Genomic DNA, 17,537 nt, shown 5'->3' on the forward strand with positions numbered 1-17,537 from the left:
ATATATCCTGCTTTAAAATCTGACAGCAAGCATAGTTGAAAGCATAGGTGGAATATTGGCCTTAGGGGCAGGGACGCTTGTAACAACTAGAGGGTAAAGAAGAGTATGGGTATAGAAGTAGGGAGGTTGTAGCTTTGGTAGCAGGAAGATGAGGCTTCAACTTTCTCTCAAATGTAGGAGGTCATTCCATCTGCTAAGAGTTAAAGAGGGGAGGGGAGACTAAGTGGAAAGTAGAGCGAGATGGTTTGAAATATTTATGTGGCAAGGGGAAGAGAGATATGACACAAAGCAATGAAACAGAAGACTAGGCAGTATTGAGGGACCATGGAGGTTGGTGACTATGAATAATAGTAATACTGATGTGTTCATTTGTGTGACTCTCCAGGAGCACCAGGCTTCTTGGTGTATGCACAGAGAGTAAATAAGTAGTAAGGGTCACCCAGGGTTAGTTTTGTGGCAAAGGTTATCCATGAATGAGGAAGAACAACTAGAGTGAAGAAAGATTGTGCACTTGAAGGTCAAGATGCTCAGGGGGGCAAGGCTTGTTTACTTGTTCTGCTTGTTCAGTAAGAGTGTTGGGGAGGAGTTGTCTTGCAATAACATTGTAAGTAACACCACTTCCCAAATTAGAGATTGTGTTATATGAGAGACTAAAATAAAATCCCAGCACTTAGGAGGTTCTGGGGGAAATGAGTGAACTCAGGGGATAGTTTGGTTTCTTTTAAAAGAGGTTGAGGGTCTAGTCAATTTTGTTGATCAGGGAAAGCATTATCAGAGTGCACAATGCAAAATTTTAGAAATGGATGAAGGAGTTGGCAAGCAATGTATAAAGAACAAGAAAATGTAGAACTATATGTGAATGATGACACAGTAGACCAGGAGTAGGCACTTTTTCTGTGAAGGGGCAGACAGTAAATACTCTTCCTTTTACAGATCATAAGGTCTCAGTTGTAACCACTCAACTCTGTTGCTGTAGTGTGAAAGCAGCCATAGAGAATGTATAGATGAACAGTGTGGCTGTTTTCTAAGAAAACTTTATTTATGGGCACTGAAATATGAATATCATATACTATGAAAGTGTGACAAAATATTCTTCTTTTGGTAATTTTTTAACAATTAAAAACATACAAACCATTCTTATCCCACAGGCCATAAAGAAACAGGCTGGCCCATGGCGTATATATTACTGACCCCTGCTGCAGAGGACCTTTTGAAGGGAGTATGTGGGGAGGTCTAAATCTGGGCTTACACTTCTGGGCATTGACTCATAAAAACATATTAAAAGAGATCAAGGTTCTTTGTCTTTGAAGGGGATAACAATGTTGGATCTGTTGGCTTGTAGACTCAGCTCAGTTAGTCTGGGGTTATGTTGAGCTAATAAACATGTTCTCTCACCTGGACTTGGGTAGCATCAAACCAAACTCAGAGACTGTAGACTGGAACCACACTACCTCTGTGGTGGCCATTCCAGAAGCTGCAAACTCTGCACCAGGTGTGCCCAGGGGTGGAGGTGACTCCCCAAACTAGACAAATGGATTCAACTGAAAAGAGTTTGTGGAAAATTTCTTCCCAGGTGCCAGTCAAGAAGAATCTGGTTTGACACCTAAAGCACATGTCACCAAATAAAACAACAGATAAATTGAACTTAATCAAAATTAAGAACTTTTATGCACAAAGGATACTATGAAAAGCGTAAAGACAACCTATAAAACAGGAGAAAATATTTGGAAGTCACATCTCCTAAATGTCTATTATCCAGACTATATAAAGAACTTTTGTAATTCAATAATAAAAAGACAAATAAAATTTTAAAGGTGAAAAGATTTGAACAGATTTTTCTCCAGAGAAAGTATGCAAAAGCCAACAAACCCATGAATGATAGTCAATAACATTAGTCATTAGGGAAATGAAAATCAAAACTACAAAGAGATACCACTCCTCACCCACAAAGATGACTATAATGAAAATGACAGACACTAGTAAGTGCTAACAAAGATGTGAAGAAAGTGGAATCCTCATAAATCAATGGTGGTAAAAATCCATGGTGGAAAAAAATGGGATAGATGATGAGGAAAATATGATAAATTCACAGAATGTTAGATACGGACTTGATATATAACCCAGCAATTCTCTCCCAGTATATAATCAAGAGAACTCAAAATATAAGATCACAATAAAATTTACAGACAAATCCCAACAACAGCAATATTCATAATAACCAGAATGTGGCACAGCTCTAGAATATACTAAAACTAAATTATACATTTTAATGGATAAAGTATATGGAATGAACATTAAACCTCACAAAGTGGTGTTTAAGATCGCATATTCCGTAGAAACCCTAGATGACTCTATAAATGTGTAATTTGGATATCTTTCCAACACAATGGTATAGAGATTTAACTAACATTAGACTGTAGTGTAAACTGTCCCCACCCATTTTCTATGGCATCACACCCTCTGCTTATCTAACCCCAGATGAAATGTTAGGGTGATGAATTGACTTTGGATGTGGAATAAAGCTAGACATTCAAAAACTTAAAAAAAGAAGAGTCTGGATATAGCATGATAATTTAAATTGCAGTATCAGAAATGTTCTCTACAGTCTAAGCTGTAAGAAATTAACAAAGTATGAATTTATAAAAGTAATATTTTAACAGGCTTAACAGGTACAAATTAGTGGAAATGATATTTTAATTAACCTTAATATACAGCAAGTTGGCACTGTTAAATATTTTTCAATTGTGAATTATAAGAATGACCTTACAAGTAGAGGCTTCATTTTATAGCTTTTGACAGAAATATACATTGATACTAATTCATACCACTGACGACTTACTGTAAGAAAATGATTACTGAAAGCTGACGTTGCTTGAACACTGCAAGGATCTTTCATCCTGAAAGCAGGAGAGAATGACAGTGTTGCTGATGCATTATTAATTTCTAATATCTGATTTTCTAATGCCCGTTTTTAAAATCACTTAACTCTTAAAACTTGGCTTGCACAAACATTTTTTTACTGATATTTTAGTACAATGAAGAGGAATCTTTGAGTTAGAAAAACTTGTAATTTTACTTGACTATTTTTTTAAGACTCAAAGGCAGCAATAATTTGAGACAATTTTAAAAAAATCATAGAAATTTTAGTTGAAGTAAATGGGACTATCTTTAAATAGTTCATATTTTACTTAGTTTAACTGGTGAATTATGGCTTTGGGGGATATTTAGATATTTGAAGCTTCACTAGTAAGTAGGGAACATAATTTGTATGAAAGGGCTTTGTTGCACTTTTAAATAATAGATTTGTAATCTTAAGAAATTGAGACCTAAACATAAAGAATGGAAGGATGAAGAATTTGGGGGATTTAAGGAAAGGTTGCATCTCTTTAGGTCTATGAAACTAACTGTGGATTCTTAGTTGTGTTTGGAGATGATTGGCTAAGGAAGGATGCATACTGAATTATCATCTCCCTCAATTACTTTTGTCAATGAGGGTGGCAGTGGTGGTGGTGGTAGAAGGATAGTCTTTGGGTACAAAGTCACATGGAAGAAAGTGATGAATAGAAGAATTTTTCTAGTCAGAATGTGTAAATTACTTAAAGTATTTTTTTTAAAGGGTAGATCTCATGCCAGTGTCAGTCAATATATTCCACTCCCCTTTTTGTCTCATCACAGACCAAACTATAGTTTCTTCTCTTTATACCTTCTCTCTTATATTTTGAATATTGCTTTCTGAGCCTCTTTGATAAAGTTTTCAGTCCATTGGATGGGAGTCCTAGATTAACTTGTGTGTAGTGGTCATTAAAGAAACTGACCCAAAAGGTTGGGAGGGGAGGCAGGAAGAGTAAGGTTTAGAGAGTTGATGGGGTTATTACTTTATTTGATTTGGTAGCAAGGACCAGTGCCAGCCATGGGGCTGGAACAGTGGTATCAGAGGGGCCATTCCAAGTTAGGCAGCACCATGTCCGACTTATGAGGGCTTGAACTCCTGCACTGACGCACATCAGGTAGGCAGATTAGAGGACGATGGATTTTCTCCACATAACAATACTTACAGTCACTTATGAAGTACATTGCAAGCACCTTGTTATTTAACTAGGTAAGTCATTGATACTGTGAATATTTTCTTCATAAATTAGAGGGTTCAAGATTGTTCCTATAACTTTATCTTTAATCACAAACAACCTTCTTGCTTTTTAGAAAAACAGCAGAAATACATAGTTTCTGAAGAATTGTCCAAAACTCTGGATTGCAGCTGAGGTGTAAGAAACACACACAATCCTGTAAATGCCCCTGGGAGTATGTGGCATGTGGAAACATTATTGGTCACGTGCAGGGGTAGAATAAAGGCTAAGAACTTCTGATCCAATCCAATAAAGGCCAATTTGTCGAATTAAATTCATCAGTTAAATATTTGCCTTTTAAATGCAGCACACCACTTGAAACAGCAACTCAGATGATAAACTAAATGAGTCACAACGTATGAAAGTTGTTCTCCAGACTGAAGGGAAAATGTAACTTCTCCTATATATACACTTTAAGCTGTTTAAAAATGTCTGTTGTTCCAAAGCAAATGGGTTGATTGGGCTAGGACTATGATTATAGACTCCAATTTTAAAACAGGGATAAAAGTGGGCAGAAATGGAGGCAGGATAATATCAGTAATCAGAAAAAAATTTTTAAATTATGTAATCATGTAATAAACATTGTCCTTCAGCAGTTCTTGGTTATGCAAAAACGATAGTGTAATATAGCTATGAATAGTTAAAGTGGAAGACAAAATACTTTCAGTTTGGATTTGGAATGTATTATGGACTTTTTAAAAAGAATGTGGTGAGTTAATACTTTAGGAGTCAGTTCCAAAAACCTAATAAAGCCTGCCTCAGTTTGCTGGTAACTTCCCAACCCCTCTCTGTTACTTTAATTTTTCTCGTCTTGTGAGTAGAACTTTCTCTCCAGCTGATACATGTTTAAGTCTTCCCTGATGTTGGAAAGGTGATTGTTGCACTTTATAAAGGCTGTATCAAGAACAGGCTGAGAAATTAAAACATTGAGAAAAGGGCTTTAGTGTATTAGAAAACCGGTAAAAGTGAAATTCTTCAAACTCAGGCTCATGGAAAACCTTGAAATGTGGTTTATTAATTCCATTTCTTAGTACCCAAACAACCTAAGTTCACACGGTGAACTGTGATCAGACTATATGTATAATTTATTTTAGGACACTTGGAAAGAATTTAAAAGCTAAAGAAAGTACCTTAAGACCTAATCTAATTCATAATACCTTCCCATTGTAAATTAAATGAAAAATATAGAAAATATTAAGAATAATATAAAAATCTCCCAGAGTTCTATCATTTATTAAATAATGTATAACTACTTTTTAATATTATTACATCTCCTTTCTCTTTTTTATTAATATTTGTGTGTGTGTTTAAAGTACAATGGGAATCTAACAATTTTATCTGCCTTTTTCCATTCTAAGCATTAACATTTGATAAATCATCAAATTTTATTTCATAATATAATTTTTAATAACCATGTAGCATAGAAAAGACTTTAAATGTGTGTTCAATTTAGTTAAAGCTTACTATAATAAATTATTTACAGGATTTTTTTTTTCTGTGTAGATTTTAGATGTTTGTACAGTGAGAATGAAACTAAATTCACCAGCCAGATATCTTTATGATTTGTATGGCAGAAAAATTAAAGAGATTTCAAAAGGTAAGTTGCAAAGACTTTGTAAACTGTATGATACCATTTCAAAAGGTATTTACATAACTTTGTTTTTACTTTATACATTTAAAAGGAAGATATAAAAACCATAAATTTTAAGGTAGCTAAATCTGTCACTCATATGAAGGGAAATCATGAAAGGGTATTAAGGTTTTGAGAATCTTTTATTTAAATACAGCATGTTTTAGTCAATTTGGGCTACTATAAGAAAAACACTATAAACTGGGTAGCTTAAACAACAAACAGTTATTTCTCACAGTTAAGGAGGCTGAGAGGTGCAGGACCAAGGCAATGGTAGAGTCAGTGTCTGTTGAGGGCCCTCTCCTAATTGTTAGACGGCTGTCTTGTCACTGTGTCTTTAGGTGGTGGAAGGGACAGGGGCACTCTCTGGGGTCTCTGGTATAAGGACACTAGTTCCATTCATGACAGCTCCACCCTCATGACCTAATCCCTTCCAAATACCATCACACTGGGGATGAACATATGAATTTTGGGGGGTCACAAACATTCAGTCTAAGCACAGCACAAGCTTAGATTTTTTTTTTAATTGATGAGCATTTTAACTTAAGTTATGGTAAGCCATAACTTAATAAACAAAAGTAATTGATATATTTTCATAATTTAACAGTTTCTATGGTATTCAGCTTTCAAAAGAGAAAAATAAGAAATTATGCTACTGTATGCTTAGAAATTTTTTAACTGTTTTGGTTAACTTCTAGAGGTTTTTCCAAAGTCATGAATGTGCTTTAAAACAATTTTATTGTGTGCCTTTGTCAAAACATGAGACCTCCCTATGTATTTCTAAAGGCTCGGATTTGCTAGTCTTTGAAGCAAAAATGCCATGGATTCCACGTTTGTGCTATCATCAAATTACTGTCCATAGTAATTAATACTATTACTTTACTTTTTAAAAAATTTACTGTTTATTACTTTAGCAGTAATTAATGTTACTTTAATACTGCTACAATTAACACTATTAAATGTGCTACTGAATGGTTCTATCACTTCGTTTAAACCTTCATATGCCTGAAGAGGGCCAAAATCTTAAGTGGCATACTTAACTGCAAGGCTAGGTCCAGATAACTATAAGTTATTTTAAGGTATATCTATACTGGATAGTCCCACTGGCTTCTAATATCCTTGCTTGTACTATATAAAAGCAAACTTTCCTGGCTTCATCATCTTTAATTAATACTAAAAAATACTATTGAGTAATCACTGTGGTATTTTGATACTTATTGTTTATGACTCAAATTTTTTTTTGCTAAGTATTAGTTATGTGTGTGCATACTTAGAAAGTAAATCTATTTTTCTTGGTTATTTTTAATGATTGTATTAGATTGATCATTATTTTTTATTTTATTAGGAATTTTCATTTGAAGATTTCTGAGTGCTTGTAGAAACTTAACCATTATCTAAAAGCATTAATTATTTACCTCTAAGACATAAGTAACACGGAATCCTTCCTTATTGTCCCTTTTTGGGGGATGACGAGAGTAACATTATTAAAGTTGATTTTTTCTTTCTTACATTTTTGTCCCTTCCCTTATCACACTGGCTTAAATATTCTTTATGACCAACTATATTATATAATCACTCTATGAAATAAATAAATAAATAAATAAATAAATAAATAACACATTTTCTTAAGACCTTATCTAGCTTTGAATTATTTCCAGCTCACCTGGAATTAAAAAATTGTATCTGAAGTAAACTGCTAGAGTTGAAACTATAAGGAACCCTGGTTAAGATGAAAGATTAAATTTAGAAAGTTGATTTTTTTCCCCCTTCCCAAGTGTGGTATAACAGAATTACTTATCAAAACAGAAAAGCTCTGACTCTGAGACATGAGACTTCATGGATGCCAGAGGCATTTGGATTCATGCCTCATGCTTCACGTGTCCCAGAAGTGTGCTATTATCACATTTTAATGCATGCCTTGCCCTGTGTTTTTGCATACTTATAAAAGCTTATGCCAGCTGAAATTAGCCTATGCAACTACTAACATGTGGAAGCATAACAAGTTCACTGGACTTAAAATACTTAAAGAAGCTAATCCTGTTGGAGGAACTTCCAGTCTGCAGCACCCTAGTCACTTAACATTAGGTTTTTGCATTTCTTTTTTCTTTGTTTGTTAGTATGATTTTGTGCATAGGATGATTGAGATCCCTAAACTTTTATGTTTGATAGCCTTCTGAAGTTTAACTTGGGAAAGTTCAAGTGTTATGTGAAAGTTATCTTTTCATTTAAATAGATGCTAAGATTCTGATTTGATGCATGACTTTGTTTTGCTTGCTCACTCTGTATCAGATCAGAAAAAAGTCATTTGATAATGTTTAATGTTAATATCATAGCAATTATGTTTTATTTTTAAGAACAAATTAGAAGTGTAATTGTATCAACAAGTAAAAGTAACAGATGTACAAAATAAGAAAAGAAACTTCTGCTATCTGTTGCTTCTTTTTTGGAATTAGGTATACTTTCAAGTTTTCCTCCTACACTGTGAGAAATGAGCACATTTGACATGCCATTAAACTACTTTTACTTTATTAGGTCTAGTAAAACCTTTAAAAACCCGTAGGATTTGCAAATTGCTTGTGTTTTCAGATTTCTAAAGCATAGAAGATTTTAACAAAGAAATTTATATTGTTACATGTGGAAAAGTTCTTTAGTTGTGGCTCCTCTGTTGATCTATTCTTCTTAGTGTAGAAGAGAACTACCCACTGTGTAGGTAGTTCCTATATTTGGTCAACATGCTGGTACATTTTCTGCTAGAGCATGATATGTGTGAAAAATGCATTCTGCAGAATCACACCCTCAAAAATAACAGGGCTACGAGAAAAATAGGTTTGAGGAAGACCATTAAAAGTCTATGCACCTTTAAAACCAGAATACTAACTAAAATAATAATTATTAACTTAGGAGATAATATAAACAGCCTGAGTAGGCATCTAAGAGTGCTGCTTCAGAGGATATTAAAGCTGCACAGAAACAACAGAATGTGAGACAATGCAGGTGGAAGTCAGCTGGGTTTGAGCCAGTGGGGCTTCTTTAAAGAAGGCACAGGAGAAAACAAAACTCCCACAAAGAGTCATGCCAGGCATGAGGTGCACTTCTCTGGGAAGGGAGGCCCAGTTCAACAACTAAGCTAACATGTTTTATTTTCCCTGCTAAAGGGTAGAATTCTGCCTCTACTCTGTTGGCTTCCTTTGCCTGGGAAAAAGCACATACTCACCAAGCAAACTTCTATATCTTACTGACATCATCCCCCTATTTACCAATCATATATGAGATATTCATGTTTATAGAAGCTCATAATAGTGACAGAACACGTATAGATAATGTCAGATTTTGATGGTGTTGTTTAATAACACTCTGACTCCCCCAAATATTTCCAACTTTTTGTTCTCTTAACTTCTTTAGCTTAATTATTACTGTGTGGTGAACCAGGGGAGTCATACTCAGTCTCTTAGGACCTTATGAGGCTGCTATTCCAGTAACCAAACCTCGCTTCTTTGTGGCTCTTTCTAGATCATAGTAGGTACAATGAAATTTACCCTAGAAGTTTCTGAAATGAGTTAGAATAGTACATTAATCAAATTGGCTCCAAGGCCATGCTATGGAACACTAAATATTCACTTCATATTCTATTTCCTACCCCAATTAGCTGTCCAAAATAGCTATATATTCTTAAACAAGTTCTTAGGAATTATACAATTAGATCAAATTACAGAATTAACATATTTGAATCACAGAATTCCAATAACATATCCTAAATTTGCATGCTAACTTTTGCCCAAATTTTTTGTAAATAAATTAAATTCAAAGAATAGAATCCCAAAGAAGTTAAAACTCCAACTTTTTCAATCCACAAAGAAGTGATTCCAAAATCAAATAATCTTACCTTTGTGAGTTAAAATCCAATAAAAGTTCAAACTTCTCAAATTAAAATTCAAAGAAATTGAACTCCTTCCCAGTTTTCATTCTTTCCAGTATCAGCTAGATGGCTTCTGGATGTCTGGTTTGAGCTGGAATTCTTTAGCAGCTACCATCTGGGCTCCTGCAGTGGGTGTCATCCCTCAGGACCTCAGAAATTGAATTGGGTCTACCCCAACTTTCTCATGTTTCCTACTTCCAACTGAACCAAAAGATGATCACAACATTAGCCCCACACCCAGCATATTCAGAATAGAGTCCAATCCCCAGTTTCTCATGTGGTCATTCCAGGCAAAATGATATTTCCAGGACTCTGTTGTTTGGCATGACCCATGTGACTGTTGCCAAAGAACATAGCAGAGACTAAGTGAAGGAAAGCAAAGAAGAGAAAACATTCTTCATGTCTATCTTTCCAAGATACCAGTCAATTTAAGCTTTTGAGCAGGGTCTGTGACCTGTGGCATATCTCACTAGGAAGCAGCCTCCCATCAAGGCATTAATTATAGCATTATGTATTTATATATTGGGTGGGAAAAATTGGCGAGTGTACACTGTCTCCTTTCTCAAAGAGGCTTCAATAAAGTGTTGGTTCAGTGCTTTGATTTTGGAGCCAGAACTTAAATTCCAGTTATGCCATTTATTGTACGGCCTCAGACAGATTATTTAGTTTCTCTGAGAGTCAGTTTCCTAATCTGTAAAATAGAGATTATAGGATTTAACTTAATAGATTGTTGTAAGGACTAAGTAAAGTCTACGTAAAGTCATTAGAACAAGTGCCTGACACTTTGTAAGCACTATATAACATGGTCGTCGTCGTCATCATCATCATCATCATTATTATTATTATTCTCAAAGAGGGTACTGAGCATGTTGCATTCTTGTAACATTTAGAAATTTACATTGGTGGCAGCCTGTCATAAAGATTTGTTTGACATACAAAAATAACTCTACTGTTACTTGCCTTTGTGAAATATTCCAAACATCTTAATGTTCCTTTCTCTCTGAGTTCCATGTTTCTGGACCCTGCGCTGATCCAAGGGTGGGCCCTATCTGGTGGCACAGTGTCCACCTTGCCCTGAGACCAAGGAGTGTGCTAAAAATCCTGGGTCCCAGTGGCTGCTGTAATGACCTCTGGCCATGGAACTGTAGAAGCCTAAGAAACCTGCTTCAGAAGCATAGCTTCCCCCTCAGCTCCACGTCACTTCCAGTGGATTTCTGAATTGAAGCAGCAGTTCATGTTTCCGAGTCTCATGTTCTCAGGTCCTCAGAGAGAACCAACACCACTGCCATTTCCTCCTGAAGACCTGGTCCTCCTTCCTCAGTATTTGAATGCTCCTGGTCTGGAGTCAATGTTTCTGTCCTCTTTTTCTTCAGTATTTAGGATTTGCCTGGGGTTTGCCTATGCTATACTCCTGTTTCTTTCAGAAAAGTCCCTTTTTGTAACAGACTTGGGACTGTATAATTTGCGGTAATTGAGTCTTTTCTTTTACTTTCCCTTTGCTTTCTGGTCCATGCTTGTGTTTTTCTGACTTATTTCTCTAGCTATTTTTTCCTTGCAGAGTCTCTCGTAGTGAGAGAGATGAAGTCAATAAGTTTCAAGTTTGTCAATAGCATCCTTTGTTCAAACCAGTCTTATCCATTTTCACCTCCTTGAGTTAAATAATCCTACCCAGGATGTATTTTCCCACAATTCAACATCTAATTTAGAGCTGGACTCTGGATTTATTATTGTTTTGCCTGGATCTCCTGCAATGTAATTCATCTTGCCTTTGCCTTTTCTTAATCTTAGGCCATAAATTTTTGAAGTTCATGAAATACATTTTTTTTAGTATTTTATGTTAATCTTCCCAATATTCCCCTCTCTATTTCATTCAGATTTTATGTGCACTCTTTGTATAACTGTTCCATCCTTTTAAGAGATTCTCCTGTTGCTCTTACTATTAATTTATCTATAACCTAAATAAATGCCATCTCTTCACAATCTTCAGAATTCTGCCTTCCCTGGGAGTTGCTCTGAGTTTGTGGTCTGAGATCTTATCTTTGAGATTCCTCTGTTCACTTTCACTGGGGCCCCAGTCACTATTTCTGATTTTGTAACAATTAAATATATCCCCCTTTTATAATAACTTCTTTAAGAGTAGACTTAGATATAGTTCCTGTACCCTCAAACCTGGCCTTCATGATCTGTTTTTCTTTTTTTATATCTGTCAAATGTGTGTTCTCAGATTAGATATTTACCTTTATTCCAAGGAAATCTCTTTCCTCCTCTAACTAAGCAGGCCTGTCTGATTTGTTTTCATGTATACACTGCTTTGTCCTGATTATAACATTGAAGTATATTTTAAAACCACTTTATTGCTTCTTGATTCTTTTAATAAATCTGATTCCTAGATTTGCAATACTTTTTTCAAGTTGGTTCTCTACTTTAATTGAAGAAGACAGAGCATTCTTTTTAAAGTAAATCTACCACCTTTCTATAGGTAAAGCCATAGTTTGGGTTTCTGACAATTAGAACCATGGTCAAAATTTATGTGATAAACTTAGAGCCAATCTGGATTGGTGGAGTTTACTTCAGAAGCTTGTGGACAAGCCACATGAATCTAAGGTTAGCTCATCCATGGTTCCTTTTTGGTCCAGAATGCAGTTTAAAATAGCTTAGTGGAGAATAGAATCTGTGCCATGGGATCTAGTGCTTTCTGTCTAGACCTGGTACTAACAATTTAATGATAGAACTTCACTGTAGCATGTGTAGAACCCAGCTGCCACTATAAAAAGTCCTGACCTGCATATTTAGTTGCAAAACATAGAAAAGCAGCAACTATTTTCCTACCTTCTGGTGCCTAAAATGATCTAATCCCAATGTCAGACTTGCCTGCAGGATCAGGTAACGTTCACTGCATTGTTCAAGTGTTAAGTGCCAGCAGCCCGCACAGTAAGGCAGGCATGACCAGGTAGGGGTGATAAGACCTCCACAGTCCACCTCAGTATACTAATGCCGTCACCCCCACCCCCACCCCCACCCTGGGCTGGCATTTTCTGAAGGCCAAGTTTAGTGGAAAATAAGCCCAGCTACTTTTTGTTGTTATAACCCATCAAGTTCAAAATTCTACACAGTTCTTGCCTATTAAAAATTTCAGACCAACCTCCCTATTCTCCATGTATAGTCCCTTCAGTAAGAACACAGATATAAAACTGCAAATTCAGTTACATGATCCAATATAAGCTGTCAGACATCACTGAGGTTAAAAAGCAAGCAAAGGAAGCAAACAGAAAACCTACATAGCCTTTGCATGTTAAAGCATCATCAAAGCATGAAGCCACCTAGTCAAGGCCCCTCCATAAGTCTCAATATTTTTGTATTATTTGGTCCCCCAAATTACTACTTATGTATTTCTCAGGATTCCGACCAACTTAGACCCCTAAGCATAGTACTTTCCTAAGTTTTATGAGATATTCTAGCAAATTATTGAATCTAAGTTGGTGGTGAAAACCCCAGAAATTTGTAAGCAGCTAGTCAGAGGGAGGGCAGTCTTGTGAAGAATTGTGCCCTTAATGTTGCGTTTAGTAAACAACTTGCATATGGGGGACTGATACTTAGCAATATCAAAATATACTATATGTAGAGCTATAGTAATTAAAACAGTGTGGTGTTGGCATAAAAGAGACATATAGACCAATGGAATAGAATTAAGAGTGCAGGGATAAACATCTATGGTCAATTGACTTTCAAAAGGGTGCCTAGACTATGCAATGGGGAATGAGTAGTCTCTTCAAGAAATGGTGCTGGCACAACTGGATATCCATATGCAAAAGACTGACTTTGGACCCATACCTAACACTGTACACACACACACAAACACAAAACAAAATGGATCAACAACCTGTATATAAGTGCTAAAATCATAAAACTTTTCCAAGAAGACATAGAGGTAAATCTTTATGACCTTGGATTTAGCAATGAATTCTTAAACATGACACCAAACGTATGAGCAACAGAAGAAAAAAAATAGGTAAATTGGACTTCATCAAATTTTTAAAAATTTGTACATCAGAGGGCATTATCAATCATGTGAAAAGGCAACTTAGAGAATGTGAAAAAATACTGCAAGTCATGTATCCTATACAGGTTAAACATCTAGAATACTTAAAGTATTCTTACAGTCAACAAAAAGACAAACAATCCAACTTAAAAAATGGGCAAAGGAATAAAATAGACATTTCTCCAAAGAGTATATACAAGTGGACAACAATTACATCAGCATCCTTAGTCATAAGGGAAATGCAAATAGAGTAAGTGTTTACACACAATAGGGATGACTATAAAATAAAAATTACCTGTATACAGACAAAGTGGAAAATAACAAGTGTTGGTGAAGATATGGAGAAATTGGAACCCTTGGATATTGAGAATACACAATGGTGTAGCCACTTTGGGAAACAATCTGGAGATTCTTCCAAAAGGTAAACATAGAATTATCATATGGCCCTGCAATTCTACTCCTAAATATATACCGCAAAATAATTAAAAACATGTAATCAAACATGTACCTGTATGCATATTTATAGCAGCACTATGGATAATAGTCAAAAAGTGGAAACAAAATATCCATGAAAATATGAATGTAGAAACACATTGTGGTATATACATACAGTGGAATGTTATTCAGTCATGAAAAGGAATATAGTACTGATAATGCTACAAGGTAGATGAACCTTGAAAACATTATGCTAAATGAAAAAAGCCAGACAACAAGGGTACCATTTTGCATGATTCCATTTGTAAGAATTATCCAGAATAGACAAACATAGAGATAGAATGCAGACAGGTGTCTGCCAAGGCCTGGAGGGAGGAGAGGATGGGGGAAAACTGCTTAATGTATTAGGAATTTTACTTTGAATTGATGGAAATATTTCAGAACTGGCTAGAGGTTGTGGTTGCACAATTTGAATGTACTAAATGTCTCTAATTTCTTTTCTTTAAAATGGTTGATTTTATGTTATGTGAATTTCATCTCAAAAATTTATTTAAAAAAAAGACAAATTGAGCAGAACTAATTCACCCCAGTTGTCTAGCCAAGATCAATCTTAGATCAGCTGACAGCCAGCTGATTTTTAAGACATGTGATCAAGCCCAGCCATAACCAGCAGAACCACCCAAGTGATCTGTAGACTCTGGAGCTAAATAAATGCTTATCATTTTATGCCTCTGAGTTTTGAGATGGTTTATTTTGCAGCTATATTGTGGCAATAGATAGAAAATATAGTTAGCTATTCATACTTCATAAATATTATCACATTATCTTTATTTGCTAATTATACCACTAAATTCTCTCCCTAAATCTTAATACTTTGTGTTGACAAAGAGTGATCTTCCTAAAATATCCTTTCTATTTATTTATTTTTTGCTCAAAACTTTACATATCAGGACTTCACACTCTGTATCCTGACCTTCGAGCACCTTCATTAAGTGGTTTTGCCCTGCCCATTCAACTTAATTACCCACATTTCATAGCTCCCCAGCATGCACCTTCTGTCATAGCTAGATCAGTACCTTCAATGTCCCAGACAGTGCATTGACTCAGGTGTCCTTACTTTTGCTTATACTATTTTATGCCCACTCATTAACCTTTCTAGTCTTCTCCATTTATTCAAAGTTCAGTAATTTGCATCACTCAGGATATATATCATATTATTTTGTGGTAATAAATGATTCCAAAACTCTCAGTGGCTTAAGCAAAAGGGTATTTTTCACACATTCTATACGTCATTGTGGGTTGATTGCACATCCATCAGCATATGTCAAAGCAATTCACACACCATCTCCTTAATTCAACAGTATGGGAATATGTAATCCTTTTACAGGGAAGGGTGTTTGCAGGTCACATGGCTAAGCCTGACATGAGTAAGTTAGGAAGTATAATTTTCCTTTGGGGAAGGGCAGCAAATATTCTGAATGATAATATAATGCACAACATGATCTGTAAACCAAAATCTGTAGTAGTTATCAATGGCTGTGTAATGAATTATCCAAAAACTTAGCAACTTAAAGCACTAAACGTGTTATTATTTCACAATTTTTGTGGATCAGGAGTTCAGGCATGGCTTTGCTGGACCTTCTGACTCTGGGGTCTCTTACAAAGCTTCAGTCAAGGTGTCAGTTTGCAAAGTTTTAAAATACTGCTTAAATCCCACTTTATTTTGTTTACAAATACCTCTTTTTCATAACTTCTTTTTGATAAGATATGTCTGTCCCATATGTCATAACATTTGATTATATAGTATCTTTCATGTATAGGACTTATCTCTTTACCTAAACAGGGATTTTGTTCTTACACTTAAAAAAAGCCTCCAAAAATCTTGTAATATCTACAATGGGACTGAGTGTATAACAGACTCTCTAAAATTAATATTTAAATAATAATTGTTAGCATAATCTTTGTTACAGTTAGTGATGACAAATACTTTTCAAATGAATGAATAAATTAAAAGTCAAAAAATTCTTTATTGAATTTGCAACAAATTACCCCTGCAATTAACTACTTTTTGTTGGTAGTTTTCACTGATGTCACTTGATGACTCACCACCCACTTAGTGTTTTTTCTGGTGGGGGGAGGTAATTAGGTTTATTTATGTATTTATTTATTTATTTATTTAATGAAGGTACTGGGGATTGAACCCAGGACCTCATGCATGCTAGGCACATGCTCTACCACTGAGCGATACCCTCTCCCCATCACCCACTCTGAATAGTATTTTGCCATATTCCATAGAACTTAAAAAGCTTGAAGATGCATATGCATTATTTGATACATAGTGTAGAGTAAAACAAATGATACTGACTATATTTTTTGATATCTGCTTCAGAATAGTGCTGTTGATTGATTTACTTTGGATATCAGCGGGTAGAAGCATCTTTGGTCATCAACAAAATTTCACTTTGTCATGAATCCCTTCTAAATCATCTCCAGTGAATGACCATCCAACCACTCTTTGTTCCATTTCTGACAGCTTTTATCTAATTAAAAAAAAATCTAATAGCTAACTGAAATCTGTTCTTTTAAACTTTTACCATTGGTCTTGATTTTGTCTTTCAGAGTTAAATAATGCAAATCAATTCCTAGCGTATGACTGCCTTGCAAATATTTGAACGTGTGTGATTTAAATCTTTTCCAGGTTAAATATTTCTCCAACTATTTCTCTGGCCTCGTACCATCCTGGTCACTCTTCTCTGTTCAGTTTAGTTTTTTTTAGTATTCTTCTTTTTGCAACCCCACAGTTTACACAGTTTTCCAGGCCAATCAATGATAAGTAAAGTAGTCCCATTTCCTCTTTTTTCCCAGGTCATTATATAACCTACAACTGCATTATTATTTCCTTTGGATACATCATATCATTGACCTAAATTCAACTTAAGGTCAACTAAAGCCCCCAAGTTTTTGCTCACAATTTGCTTTTAAGCTAATTCCTTATCCTGTACTTGTACTGCTGCTTTTTCAGATGTGTGAGCAGAACTTTTCACATCAATTCCTACTAAATTTTTATTTATAGGTTTTTATTTAGTAGGTTAACCTTGCAAGATCTTTCAGATATTTAATCTGTCACCCACAGCTTAACAGTTTTCTCCCATCTTTTCATTTGTAAATTTGATGAATACCAACTTTACCACTGTCCAAGTTGATAAAAATGTTGAGTGGACCATGATTAGGGACAGAGGTCTTTAGCATACTAATAGAGTCCCTGCTTTAGAATTATATTCATCTTTCCTGGATATGGCTGTTCCTTTAGTTATGAACCTACAAGTTCACCTATCTCCAACTTAGAAACAAGTCTTCTAATTGCCTCATTCTAGTAACACTATTTTAAAAAGG

At 35.2% G+C, this 17,537-nt stretch overlaps 1 protein-coding gene across 2 annotated transcripts in view; it reads left to right on the top strand.

The window, feature by feature from the left end:
• Positions 1-17,537, top strand: part of DCDC1 (doublecortin domain containing 1) — a 381,054-nt gene that overhangs the window by 63,748 nt on the left and 299,769 nt on the right. For both annotated transcript variants that reach the window (XM_064492479.1, XM_064492478.1), the window contains one exon: positions 5,628-5,721. In XM_064492479.1, the coding sequence (XP_064348549.1) occupies positions 5,628-5,721 (94 nt within the window). The remainder of the gene's footprint in view (positions 1-5,627; positions 5,722-17,537) is intronic.

The sequence above is a fragment of the Camelus dromedarius genome, chromosome 12, assembly GCF_036321535.1.
Source record: "Camelus dromedarius isolate mCamDro1 chromosome 12, mCamDro1.pat, whole genome shotgun sequence".
Taxonomy (NCBI): domain Eukaryota; kingdom Metazoa; phylum Chordata; class Mammalia; order Artiodactyla; family Camelidae; genus Camelus; species Camelus dromedarius.